Raw genomic sequence first — 14,029 nt, 5'->3', positions numbered from 1 at the left:
TATAAACATTCTCTTTCTCTTTTCTCCACAACCCTGCCAATAACTGTTATTTTTTGATCTTTTAGTAATAGACATTCTGACTGGTGTGAGATGGTGGTTCTCATTGTGGTTTTCATTTGCATTTCTCTAATGATTAGTAATGTTGAGCATTTTTTGGATGTTTATTTTCAATATTTTTTACATAATAACACTAGTCAAGGTTCACTAGAGGTATTGTAATAGAGACTAACCATCTGGCCTAAGGAAAAATCAAAGAAGCATCCAAGTGTCATGCTCCTACCAAACTTTATGGGGGCATATGTGCATCAATGAAACATGAAAAGTTTATGGAATAAAACATGCCAAGATACCGAAAGTATTCACTTCAGAGGTGTAGAAATGCACTGCCTGTAGTGGAAAAAATTATTAAATATTTTCTTGTGCATCTTTGGATAGTTTTATATGTATCAAACAGCATCTATTTTGTAATTTACACAAGTCACAAAGAAAAAATGCCAGTATGAGTATGCCAACACATATATATACACACATACATGTATATGTATATGTGTGCATATGTGTATACATGTGTATACATATGTGTATATATACACGTGTACATGTGTATACATATGTGTAAATATACACGTGTACATGTGTATACATATGTGTGTATATACACGTGTACATGTGTATACATATGTGTATATACACATATACATGTGTATACATGTGTGTATACACGTGTACATGTGTATACATGTGTGTATACACGTGTACATGTGTATACATATGTGTATATACACGTGTACATGTGTATACATATGTGTATATACACATATACATGTGTATATATATGTGTGTACATATATGTATTGGCATACTCATACTGGCATTTTTTGTGAATTGTGTAAATTACAAAATATATATATCCATATATATGTGTATATATCCATATATGTCCATATATATGTGTATATATCCATATATTTCCATATATGTGTATATATATACACACACATATGTATATATGTGTGTGTATATATATACACATACTATATATAGGCTAATTTAGTTTATCCTCAGAAATCAGTATTTGTATATGTTTATCTCAGATATCAATGAACAATTACATGTCAAAATAATGTGCATTAATTTGAAATAAAATTTGACCTCATGCAAGTAATGGTTTACCTATGACCAGTGTAAATTCTAGTGTATTCCATAACCAAATCTTTCTTATAATCAGTAATATACAGCACAATACAATTTCCATCATAACCATTTTGTGTTACTGTATTTTGACACTACAAATGTGAAAGTTCTCTATTCTTTGTTTCACCAAAATATAAAATATGATTGAATTAAATTGTGCCATTTTAAAGGCAGCTAATATTTTAGTTAGTATAATACTACCTCTAAATCCAGAGTTTAAGTCTTTTGCCCATTCCTGGTTTAATGTTTATGATTTGATCAAAGAACAAGCAACGTCATTATGTAACCCATGATATACATTATTACCATGTCCACAGATGAAAGTGTTTTCTGAATAACCTTTGAAGACAAAAAGCAAAATGGATGGAATAATATGGTATAACTTAGCAGATATAATCAGCATATGATATATTTTCATTTTTACTTAATAACTTTTAAATAGACTATGATTTTTCTCAGATTCTTTAAAAGGCAAAAAGATTTATTCCAGAGGAAAAATTCCTAAGACTCAATGTTTGGTTGTCGTTACAGGAAAAAAGCAACTGAAATCCAAATGTTAAGGCACTTTCTCCAAACTACATAATTCAAATAAAACTGGTTAAAATAAATCTGGAGTAAGTGATAAAAATATGTGTTTGTTTGAATATCTGCCATGTGTAAGAATTATTCGTTTGCAATGACACATGGGTAACCCTGCCTTTTGGAATATAATGAACCCCTCAATGCTCCTTAAATCTCTTTAAATTATATTCTTGCTATGCAACTTTTCCTTACATATACTTTATTTTAATGGTTCACTTTCAACACTCACAGTATTCCCATGTTAATAAAACAATCTTACCAACATACTGAATTTAATGTCAGAAACCCTGTCATCTCAAATAACATCTGCCTTTTTCCCCTCAAGAATAAATATTTTGTACAATTTTCCTTCATTTATTTTCCCAGATATTTTGGAATATCATATTTATTATTCAACACATCTGCCATTAATAATTTTTGGTACTTTTCAGCTGTATCACTGGAATAATTAGACTAAAGCATAATATATCTGGATTTTAATTAATAAGTATTCAAAAATTGCATATAACCCCTAGGCAATTATTCAGAGCAAAGCAAGGACATGTGTGGAGTATTGGAACTTTGCAATTTCACACTAATAAACATAGGAATCAATTCAGTGATGAGCATTAAAATGTCACGGTGATATACTTTGAAAGGTACAATATAAACTCATCTCCAGCCACTAACTTACCCAAGACTGTGAGCTCTGCAGAGGCACTAATATTCTCATTTTTATATGTGACAACACAGGTATACATTCCACTGTCATCATCTGTCACATTGGAAATAAGCAAGTTGCTTCCACCCAATAAAGAATACTTTTTAGACCTGCAAGACATAGGGTAGGTGCAGGGTAAATTAACATATGTATATATTAAGCAAGATACTCAGAGCTATAAATGACCTCCACCAAAGCTCAAATTAAGACATTGGAAAAAAACTGTACATCATAAGGGCTTGATTAAAGTCTCACTTATTGATCCAAAAATACACTCAAGGTAAACTACTCCCATTGGAAAATTGTGTGTAGCGATCAAAGAAATGAAGCAGATTAAACTTGGAAGCAACTTTAGTGCTAAAAAAAAGATAGATAATCTAGTCCAAATCTCTCATTTTGGATTTGAGAACCTCGAGGTCTAGAGAAGTGGTACTCCGAAGTGAAAATCAATGTCCTGTGTCCTGAAATCCAATTTAGGGACCTTTGTACAAAACCATATTTGATACTGCACTAAGAGTGCTTGGCTATACCCACAGAACACACCTTGATGTGCTGAAATGGTAACTGGATTTCTTGTGTGTTCTAATGTTCTCAAAAATATTGTAATATCATATGCCATGCCTTGTTGTTATCTAAATATTTAAGGTAAATGAAATTTAAAGATTAATTTATGATTGATGGACTTACGTTCTCTTTAAAAATAAATATGTTAAAAAGGAGAATACCAGTCCTCAAAAATCAATGAAATTAAGTAAGATCCATTTCATCAGAAAGACTAAGTATTCCATTCTATTGAGAGTTTACTTTCTAACTGTACCTTAATATTAATGTTCCAGCAATTCAAAGCCAGCCAAGTTCTTCTGTCTTCCCTTAGATATTTGTTATAGCTGGGAATATGAGTGATATAGTTGAAGCTAAAAAAAATTGCTCAAACTCTATAATGACATGCTACATACTTGAACTCAGAAAAATTTAGTTTCATTTTTCCCCTTAGCTTTATTGAAGTGCAATTGACAAAAATGCATATAACAACAGTGTAGACTGTAATGTTTTGGTATATGTATACATTGTGAAATGATTATCACAATTGAACTGATGATCATATCCATCACTTCACATAGTTATCTTTTTTGTGTGACACAGAATATTAAGGATCAAATCTCTCTATATACCACTTTCTTATAGTGGAATCTACCAAAATTTCTCTGCTAAAGACTCTTTGGTCAGGACCATCTCAAAGGCAACCCTGACTTCCTCAGTTTCCTTTCAGAATTGATCTCATGGATTTTGATCTTTTCCTCATCTTCTCATCCCAGTGGCTAAATATCTTTCATATAACTGTATCATGCCAAGAAATGTGGAAAAATATTCAATTATGAAAAACCCTAGTACTGTAGGTACTTATATCAAATTAGAGAAATATAAATAGCAGCATATACCATACAAAAGTACACTTTACAAAAAAGTCTTAAATGTGAAATACCTGAGTTGGATGACTTCCTCGCCTCGTAACCAGGTAAAACTTGGCGGAGGATAGCCAGAAACACAACATTCCAGGACAGCATCTTTTCCTTCAATGGCTACTACATTGGATGGTCTTTGCAGAAAATACAGCTGTCTATGCAGTCCTGGATCTATGAGGGGAAAACACAGTATCATATGATGTATGAAAAACATTGCAAAGATAAATGATATATTTTGATTTTTTTTCCTAACAAGACAAAAATGATGGAAAGAAAGAAAAGTGGAAAGATGCCAATGAAATTTGTGAACTCCTAAAATAGTTTTTTTCATCCCAAGTGTATAGGATTATGATATTGAAATATTCTTAGCTGTTGATGACATCATGGTATAGGGCATCAGCTTGAGGCTATTTATGTGTCTGAGGCTACCCATAAGTAAGCAGGAATTGTTTACTTATCGCATTGGAGAACAGAAAAATGTCAATAGCTTTTCTTCTAAATGTTATTGTCCAAAACTTATTGATATGTTCAGTTTGGCTACCACCAACATCTATTCTACTTTCTTCTACATTGTTTATTGCTTCTGTGGCTTGGAAAATAAGAGAAACAAATATATTAGAATTTGACATATTCAAATTGTGTTAAATAGCATACAGATACTGAGGATTAGAATACACCTGTGCTGAGAAAATAACTGCTTTCTTAGAAATGGAAGTCAGATTTGTACAACCTAAGTTGTGTCTGGCTTTTTGTTTATTTTTAATTTTAACAACATTTAAAGAGAGAGTTTGCCCCTAGAGCTGAAACCCTGGGTCAATGAAGGGCTCTGCATCCTTCTACTCCATCTGATGTGTTTACTAGTTCTATATATGGAACATTATTCACTTTTACTAGCAGATAACTGAAACTGTGTTTATGCAACTTAGGAAGTCTTTTGATTCAATCCTTAAATGCATTTCATCCAAAGTTGCTAAGATTATATCAGGTGGAATAAGCAAAAAATTCACAAAGTTCTAAGCCCTGAATGCAATGCTCAAGTAGGCTTGCTGACAGTTAAGAGCTTCTATTTCCCCTCCTATATAAGCTCTACTGATAATGCCTGGGGACACACCAAAACCAGTCCTTGGAGGAGGGTGTTCTACCCATGGCAATATCCTCTGACCAGACCTGTTGACTAAAATTATGTCACTCAAAGTTTGAGACAAGATGCTGGGTTTTCAAGTACCCATTAAAATCCACATCTCCTGAGGAAGACTTAATTGAAGCCATCTTCAACCTAATTCATTCAGTGGGATTAGCTGATAATCTGTCATTTTGCAGACTCAAAGCAAAATCTGGATGCAAAGAAAATGAGGCAATGAAACCTTTTAAACTAGGATTGGGGTGAGGAGAATCGCTGAGGGAGGACAGACCCAATTGGGTCATAGCATGAGCTGCTGGTGGTCAGAGAGAATATAAAGTGGGAGGGGACCTAGGACATATTTGACATTATGCTTAGTCTTCATCAGCCTGACCCAACTCCACACAGGTAGATCACAGGGTAATAAAAAGGACACCAGTTCTCAAGCTAGTAGTTGGGACAGTAATTGTTATCTAAAGTATTCTTTGCATGGAGAAATAAAATTTCACACTTTCTCAGTCTTCCCACATTTGCTTCTGGTTGTTCCAGCAACAAAAATAAACAGTCTTCACAATGAAAATATTGAGAGCATTTTCCAAATGTGTTCATCTTTATTATATCAATATTGTAGAAAAATGTCTCAGAACTTTTGAAAATTGCTGATGGTATGCTTCATTTCATTTCTTCAAAGTGAATTTTCAAATCTCACAAATACGGTTTGAAAGACAATACTGCTTAACAATAAATTTCCTGAACAGGAAAGTTCCCAAAATACGTATTTACAAATAGTTGTCTTGATATTAGAGGCCTATGCATTTGAATATTTTACTTTCACCACCTGCTCCTCAGTAGAAATGTTTCTACAACTTATACTATACAATACTGTTCCACAATATCCCCTGTGAAAAACATCAAGATCTACTTAATTTAATCTTCTAGCTAAAAAAGAAAAAACAATTACCTAGGACCTATCAACAATGCTACTAATTTACCCACGGAAGAGGCACTTTTTCCTTTTATTTATTATTGTTATTATTATTATTGTTATTATTATTATTATTATTATTATTTGAGATGGAGCCTCTCTGTCACCCAGGCTGGAGTGCAGTGGCGCCATCTCAGCTCACTGCAAACTCCACCTCCTGGGTTCAAGTGATTCTCCTGCCTCAGCCTCTCAAATAGCTGGGATTACAGTCATGCACCACCACATCTGGCTCACTTTGGTATTTTTAGTAGAGATGGAGTTTCACCATGCTGGCCAAGCTGGTCTTGAACTCCTCATCTCAGGTGATCTGCCCGCCTAAGCCTCCCAAAGTGCTGGGATTACAGGCATGAGCCACCAAACCCAGCTGAGGTTTTCCACTCAAACTATTTTACTTTATCAGAAAACAAAATCATGCAACACAAAATGGTTTTTTAATATTTTATTAAAAATTTTTTATTTACCAAACAGTTGAACAGATAGATAGTTCAGAGAATTCTCATATATCAGGTACCCATCCCTTGCAATGCAGTTTCTCCTATTATAAACATCTTACACTAATGTGGTATATTTGTTTTAATTCATGAACCAATATTGATACATTATCATTAACTGAAGTCCATAGCTGACATTATGGTTTACCCTTTACTTTTCATAATTCTATGGGCTTGACAAATGCATGTCATATATATGTATTGCCATATCATTTGGAATAATCTCAGCATCCTAAAAATCCCTGAGCTTCACCTATTCATCACACTCCTGCCATCCCTACAAAACTCCAGGCAATGATTGATCATTTTACTATTTCTATAGTTGTACCTTTTCCAGGATGTCATATCACTAGAATCATAAAGTACATAGCCTTTTCAGACTGGCTTTTTTCACATAGCAATATACACTTAAGATCCCTTCATGCATTTTCGTGGCTTGATAGGTTACTTATATTTATTGCTGGGTAATATTCCATTGTCTAGATGTACCAGTTTATCCATTCATCTATTGAAGAATACCTTGGTGGCTTCCAGTTTTTGGGGATTATTATAAACAAATCTGCTATAAACATTCAAGCGTACATTTTTATCAGGACATAAATTTTCAACTCAATTAAATATCTTGGAGTGCAATTGCTAGATTGTACGGTAAAACTGTTTAGCTTTGTGAGAAACTGCCGAACTGTCCTCTGAAGTGGCTATACAATTTTTCATTGCCACCAGCAAATAAAGTTCTACATCCTTGTCAGCATTTGCTATTGCCATTTTTTTAAATTTTAGCCTTTCTAATACATGTGTAATGGTATATAATAGATGTTTTAACTTGCAATTCCCTAATGACATATGATGTTAAACATATTCTTATGTTTACTCTCCATTTTTATATATTCCTTGGTGAGGTGTCTGTTCAGATCTTTTATCTATTTTTAAATTTATTTCTTTCGTTTTAATAATTTGTTGTGTGTTTCGGATTGAAGCCCTTGATCACAAGTGTGTTTTGCAAATTTTTTTTTAATCTGTGGGTTGTTTTTTACTTCTTATAACAATGTCTTTTGTAGAAGATAAGTTTTGAATTTTAATAAAGTCCAACTTATCAACTTCTCCTTTCATGATTATTTAGATGTTATATCTAGAAATGCATTGCCAAATTTGCTTGCCTATATTTTTTCCTACATTATCCTCTAGAAGTTTTATAATTTAGTGTTTGAATTTAGGTTTACAGTCCATTTTGAGTTAATCTTTGTGAAAGGTATGTCTGGATTTTTTTTTTTTTTTGGCATATGGACATTCTATTGTTCAGCACCACTTGTTCAAAAGGCTATTTTTTTCTCCACTGGCTTGATTTTGCTCAAAGATCAGTTGACTGTATTTGTCTGGGTCTATTTTGGGGAGCTCTCCTCTGTTCCATTGATCTATTATTTTGCAAATACCACACTATCTTGACTGTTGTAACTTTATAGTAAGTCTTGAAGTCAGGTAGTGTCCACCCTTTGACTTTGTTCTTCTTATTCAGTATTGTGCTCACTATTCTGGGTCTCGTCTTTCCATGTAACTTTTAGATTCATTTTGTTTAAACTAACACAATTACTTACCAATATTTCATCTTTGTTTTAAAATATCAGTGGTCCAGGCATCACTGGGCTTATTCAGCCAAAAAAAAGAACCATCTACTTTTCCATTTTCAGATAGAGCTTATACGGTCCAGATTACTCCAATCTTGACTTGGCTCATTTCAGTGATGTTTGTTACCATCGTGGCTTCATAGGCATTGGAATTTGTGACATTCATTATATGAAAATGTCAGCTTTTGCCAGAAAAACAGGATCTTATTTCCCCAAGGTATTTCTTTATATCATTTAATAAGTTCAAATAGTAAGAAAATTCCCCCAAAAGGAATAGAATTTTTCATTAATAGTAAGCAGTTCATACATTTTACAACTTTGTGCTAGATTAATGATCAAAAAATGTTTTAATATTCTCTAATCCAAAAGGGAGGCCTTTTACTCTTGTTGTAAGTCAGGCCTGGCCTTGTGTCTTGCTTTGACTGGTAGATTATGGTGAAAGTCACGCTGCATGAGCTCTGCAGCCACGGTCTCAAAAGGCCTTACCGCTTTTGCCATTGCTCTCTCCGACACAACCACGTTAGTCTAGCCAAATGGAAGATAGAAAGTCACATGGAGAATAACTGAGGCCCTCAGTCAACAGCCAGCACTAGCTGTCAGGCATGCGAGTGAGGCCATCTTGAAACCTCTCTCTCAGCCAAACGCACATAAGTGAAGCCAAGTGAAACCAGCAGAGAAACTGTTCATATAAACTATAGAATCATAAGAAATCATAAATCATTACGTTTTGAGTCACTAAATTTTGTAGTTTATTATGCTGCAAAAAATAACTGAAATATATACATAAAAATGAAAACAAGATCTCAGAAACTTAAAATACCAAGTAACTTTGTGTTATTTCAGTTTGATTTTTAGTTTCTGTTTTTGCACTGCTGAAATGCTCTACAGAAATATTATTAAACTTGATATCTACCTTATTTTTCTCCTTTATTTACAATATGAGTTTTAGAGAGGAGGATTAAGAAAGTATATTTATATTTTTAAATGAGGAGGATAAAGATGCAATTTTCAAGGTTAATATTATGTGATGGAATTATGGGTGGTTTTTCCATCTTTGGATTCTTGTGTATTTTCTAAAGGTTTTTAAATAACATGTAGTATTCTTAGAGTACGGAGTTATCTTAAACTCTAGTATTGCAAAGTGTATAGAAATTGTACCAGGAGAAAACAATTATAAAAGTTAATGACTAACATTCAAGGCACATATTTAAGAGCAAATGAAAGTTTTTCCTCTAAGCTCCATAAGAATAGATTAAAAAGCTCTGGGAGATGTGAACTTAAAATTCTAGGTTGTGAGTCTTGTTGACTAAATCTATTTTAATGGAACCATGATGAAATTAGTAATTACTGATTAAAAATCATTTGTGTTCTCGTTATATGGGAACCACTATTCATATCCAAATGCAGTTATTCAGCTAATAGAATATAAAGACTTCCAGTGAATTAATGAACATAGTTCAATTACAGGAGAGAGTATCAGAATGCAAATTTTTAATGTTCTATTTCATAAATTGGTTGACACATACATAGTCATTTTCCTTTTTATTCTCTAAGGCATACATATATTTCATATATGTATCTATGACATATTTTAAAATAAAACTGAGAGAAAAATATAAGCGTGGGTCCTAGAAAACATATTTGACAATAGCTTTACAGTCAAGCCAACAGAGAAAAAGGATTTTGGTATTAAAATCTACAAAAGCTTACCTCTTTAATGTGATACTCATGAACGTAGTTGTACAAAATTATGCAACTATTTTTCTAAATTAATTAAAAGCAGTAATGCTTTACTTGAACTCAAGCCTAGTTTAGCATTTTCCTATTGGGGAGAAAATGTTAACCTGATTCTTTGAACTGGTCTGTTTGTTATCCTGGTGGCAGTACAGATAATCCTCCCAGACAGCAGGAGGGTGGTATGGAAATAAAAACAGTCATTACAGTAATACTGATCTCAGACTACACAGAGTGCCTTAAAATGTGGAACCACCCTATGGCAATATGTTGCTTTTGCTATTCTTTCCTTTCTCTTTCCTCTTCACTTTTTTCTAAATAGAAATATTGGCCTACTTTAGCTTAACCTGTTATCTGAGTTGAGGATGATCAGTCTACAATCATTACAACAAAGAACAATGATGCAGACAGTGAATCCCAAACTGCTGGGTCTCAGGAACTTTTGTACTTTTGAAAATTATTGAATATCCCCTTGAAGCTCTTTAGCTTTTGGTTATACAGGATATAGCAACAAATACATTCCATACTAAAAATCAAAACAGATTTTTTAAATATTTATTTATTTATTAAATATTTATTCTTCTTGAAACAGGGTCTGTCTCGCTCTGTTGCCCAGGCCGGAGTGCAGTGGCATGATCTCGGCTCGCTGCAAGATGGCTCAAGCCATCTTCCACCTCAGCCTCCCGAATAGCTGGGACTACAGGCACATGTCACCACGCCCAGCCAATATTTTTTATTTTTGTTTTCTTGGGTTTCTTTTTTTTTTTTTTTTTTTTGAGACAGGGTTTCACAAGACTGCCCAGGCTGGTCTCAAACTCTTGAGCTCAAGCAATCTGCCTGTCTCAGCCTCCCAAGTTGCTGGGATTACAGGCATGAGCCACTACGTCCAGTCTATTAAATATTTATTTTTACCCCATCAAAAATAACATTTTTTAAAAAACACCTATATCTGCCAAAACAAAAATATTATTGAGTATAGTGGTAGTTCTTTCCATTTTTATAAATCTTAAAAATTATTGGTTTAATTTAAAAATACTTTCTGCATTGACATTGTTCTGTTATGTTGTTTTGGTCGAATTATATAGAAACAATCTGACCTCAAACAAATATGTAGTTGGAAAAGGGAGATGTACTTTGATAGCCTTTTCACATAATTGTAGAGATATCCTTGAACACTTCAGCAAAACTCAATAAGCAGGGTTTTGAAAATTAGTTGTAATGTGAAATCTGGCGCCATATTTATAAACGTTTTTTGCTATGTTATGTAAAAATCTACTGATCTAGCTGGTATTTTGAATAGATCTTTTACCCATACATGATTTTGTCACATCAATCACTGGTTATTTGGATTGGTACATTGTATTAGACGCATCTTCCAAATGTTGAAGCATTTATAGATTAGCAAAAAATCTCATTTGCTACTCTCACTGCCAATCCCATCAGAAAGGTGTTTGAATGTTGGGAAGCTGTCAAGCTCTCAGTGGCAGATACATGTTTTGCAAATTTCTAACTTAAAAACTTGAATTTCATCCTTGGCAGTAAATATTATTCTCCTTTAAGTAGCTGGCTCACTTTATTCATTTTTGAGAAATGTGTAACAAGTATCCAAGTATCCAAAAGTAACCCATTATACTTTTATTTTTGTGTATGTATTTTCCTATGTTGACACATTTGGAATACTAAAAAGATGTGTACTTTAAGGATCGAGACAATAAAATGAATAATTTTCACTGCTTTATCATGGACATTCTTAAGCCAACATGGTAAAAAAACTCAAAAGATATATTAGTATTATTATTAAAATAAATTTTTGACCTTGCAGATCCCCTGAAAGCATCTCAAGAAATTCCAAAGTTCTAGGTATCTACCATACTTTGAGAACAAATGCAGACACAGTCTCATAAAATTAATCATGTTTCTGAAATACTCAAGAAGCCCATTTTCCTTCAACGTAGAAATAGTTTTGTATCTTTCAAATAGAAATTGATAAACATATTTCTTCTTTTTCCCCCTTTCAGTCCCCTTTTCCTTCCTTCCTCTTTTCTGCCTCTCCTGCCCCTCTTATTTTGCCTTTGAGAAGATAGTGCAAAATTAAATATGTTCAATTACTATATTTCAGCAATAGTTTGTTAAAAGTCAAATAGCATCATGGATCATATAACCTGACACATTTATTTACACTTAATATATTCAGAAACAAAAAGTCAACTATCATCAGGCCCCATGCCCTAAAGAAGAGAAGATGTATTAAAGGAAGAGAATAATTCCTTTTTAAAGAATTTTTTTCAAAAAGGTTAAAACATTACAATGGTCAAATTAATTGAGTCTGTGTGACCTACTGAGGGGCATATTTCACTGTCCATATTCACAGATTTTCCCAAATGTCTTTGGGGCCACACTATTTTATCTTCCCTCATGGTAGATGACTAGGTTGGTCATATAAATTATCCAACCTGGGACCCTAAACACTCCTTACAATTATTTTAGGACACTGGGTGTGATCAAATGTATCCTGAGTAAACTAGAATTTATGCTCATGCAGTGATGACTACGGCTTTCCTTTAACAGGGCCATTTCCCTAAAATGGTTATTTAGAAACCTCAACATGAAATTTAGGGCACTGAATCTAAAGAATAACTGAGACATAGAGAAATTAAATTATGGACTGTTGACATCTGTGTTGGCAAGAAAAAAATACCAGTTTTCACAACTTAGTAACTGTCTTCCTCAAAATAACCAGTAGTTGCTTTTAATTTTTATGCTTTCTGAATGCAAAAGCCTTTTTTCCTCATTGTGTACTCCTTGGTTTTCTTTATTAAATTCCTGCCTCCGTGGAATATCAAACACATTTCCAAATGGAAATGAAAGGGCACTGCAGGCTACTGTGGGGTATTCTCTTTGATTTCTTCCCAGGCATAAGAGCTACAAATTAATTTAACTTCAGAGAGCTAGTTTGCTCTGTCTGCATCCTCAATTTCAAGCTAACCTACTGTTCACCTGCTGGCTGCTTAGCCATCCCCCATCTAGTTCTGTTTTAGAAAATTCAGCAGGTACCGTGAGCCTTCAAACACCAGTAGGTACTCTACTATGTGCTCTGAGCGAAAAATTCCATGAAACTCCTTCTAACTCTGCATTTAGAATGTTCTTTATTGAAAAACCAGCCTAATCCAAACTGATCACGGAAATTAGAATTTATTTAATAAAAAAATGAAAAACTCCATCTGGCTGTAAGCCAAGGAGCTTTGAACATGGAGGGAGAAAGGAGCCATTTCTCCGGAGCTATTATTCACCACTCTAGGATTCTATTATTTTCCTTCCTCATTTACACCAATTCAGTACTAAAAATGACATTCCCTCTCTGTAAATATTCCTACATCTGTTCATATTTCCTCTTTCTTTCTCTATGTACACATACATATTGCTATTTCTAGTTAGAGTCTGGCGGAAGAAAGGAAATCATCTATTCTTAACACTGGCGTATGGTTTCTACCCCTTGTGTCTCACAGCAAATTTTGAGTCTATCATATTCATTTTGTAGCAAGTCTGAAGGAAGTGATTTTTTTTTATTTTTAGATTTTTTTTTTTAAATTTTGCAGCTGACAGTAGAATCCCAGAAAACAAATGTTGCCATTATGATGTGTCAAAGTTAGTTTGGAGAATCCAAAAATCTTCATAATGTATAGATATATGCATAAAGCAGCATTAAAAACTTTCCAGAAAAGCAATGGGTTTGTGATTTTCGCTCTTGTTGTCTGATAATGAACCAAAGCATTTGGATTATTTCCCATTTTGCCAGTGTTGAATCAATAAGGGCGTGCCCATAATTTATGACTAAATCTGTCTTTTTTTATGTCCCAGGAATAAATTGATGGCAAATGAGGCCAGAGAAGGAAGCAAGCTCTACCGGTCTTTTCACTACTTTTTTGTGACTTTTGCTTCATGGGTTGTAAGTCTGGATTCTACACACCCTCAGGGAGGCTTGCTTGTTCATGTGAGAGTCATGGATGATTGCCTGACCCTTAAGATGACCCACCTAAGGCTGCTAAATGTCACATTCATAAGTAAATGCAGAAATGACCATATTTTGGCCTCATTAGACTCTTGGGAAAAAACAGGTTCTCTCCTTTCCAAGACGTAT

The 14,029-nt window shown here is 33.7% G+C and overlaps 1 protein-coding gene across 5 annotated transcripts in view; it reads right to left on the bottom strand.

Moving 5' to 3' along the window:
- DCC (DCC netrin 1 receptor) overlaps positions 1-14,029 on the bottom strand; it is a 1,201,233-nt gene that overhangs the window by 604,187 nt on the left and 583,017 nt on the right. For all 5 annotated transcript variants that reach the window (XM_024235927.3, XM_054537946.2, XM_063716903.1 and 2 more), the window contains exons 4-5: positions 3,960-4,110; positions 2,450-2,586 (exon numbers count right to left, since the gene is read on the bottom strand). In XM_024235927.3, coding sequence (XP_024091695.3) covers positions 2,450-2,586; positions 3,960-4,110 — 288 coding nt within the window. The remainder of the gene's footprint in view (positions 1-2,449; positions 2,587-3,959; positions 4,111-14,029) is intronic.

This window comes from Pongo abelii, chromosome 17 (genome assembly GCF_028885655.2).
Source record: "Pongo abelii isolate AG06213 chromosome 17, NHGRI_mPonAbe1-v2.0_pri, whole genome shotgun sequence".
Lineage (NCBI taxonomy): Eukaryota > Metazoa > Chordata > Mammalia > Primates > Hominidae > Pongo > Pongo abelii.
This window is presented reverse-complemented; position numbering and strand designations above follow the sequence as displayed.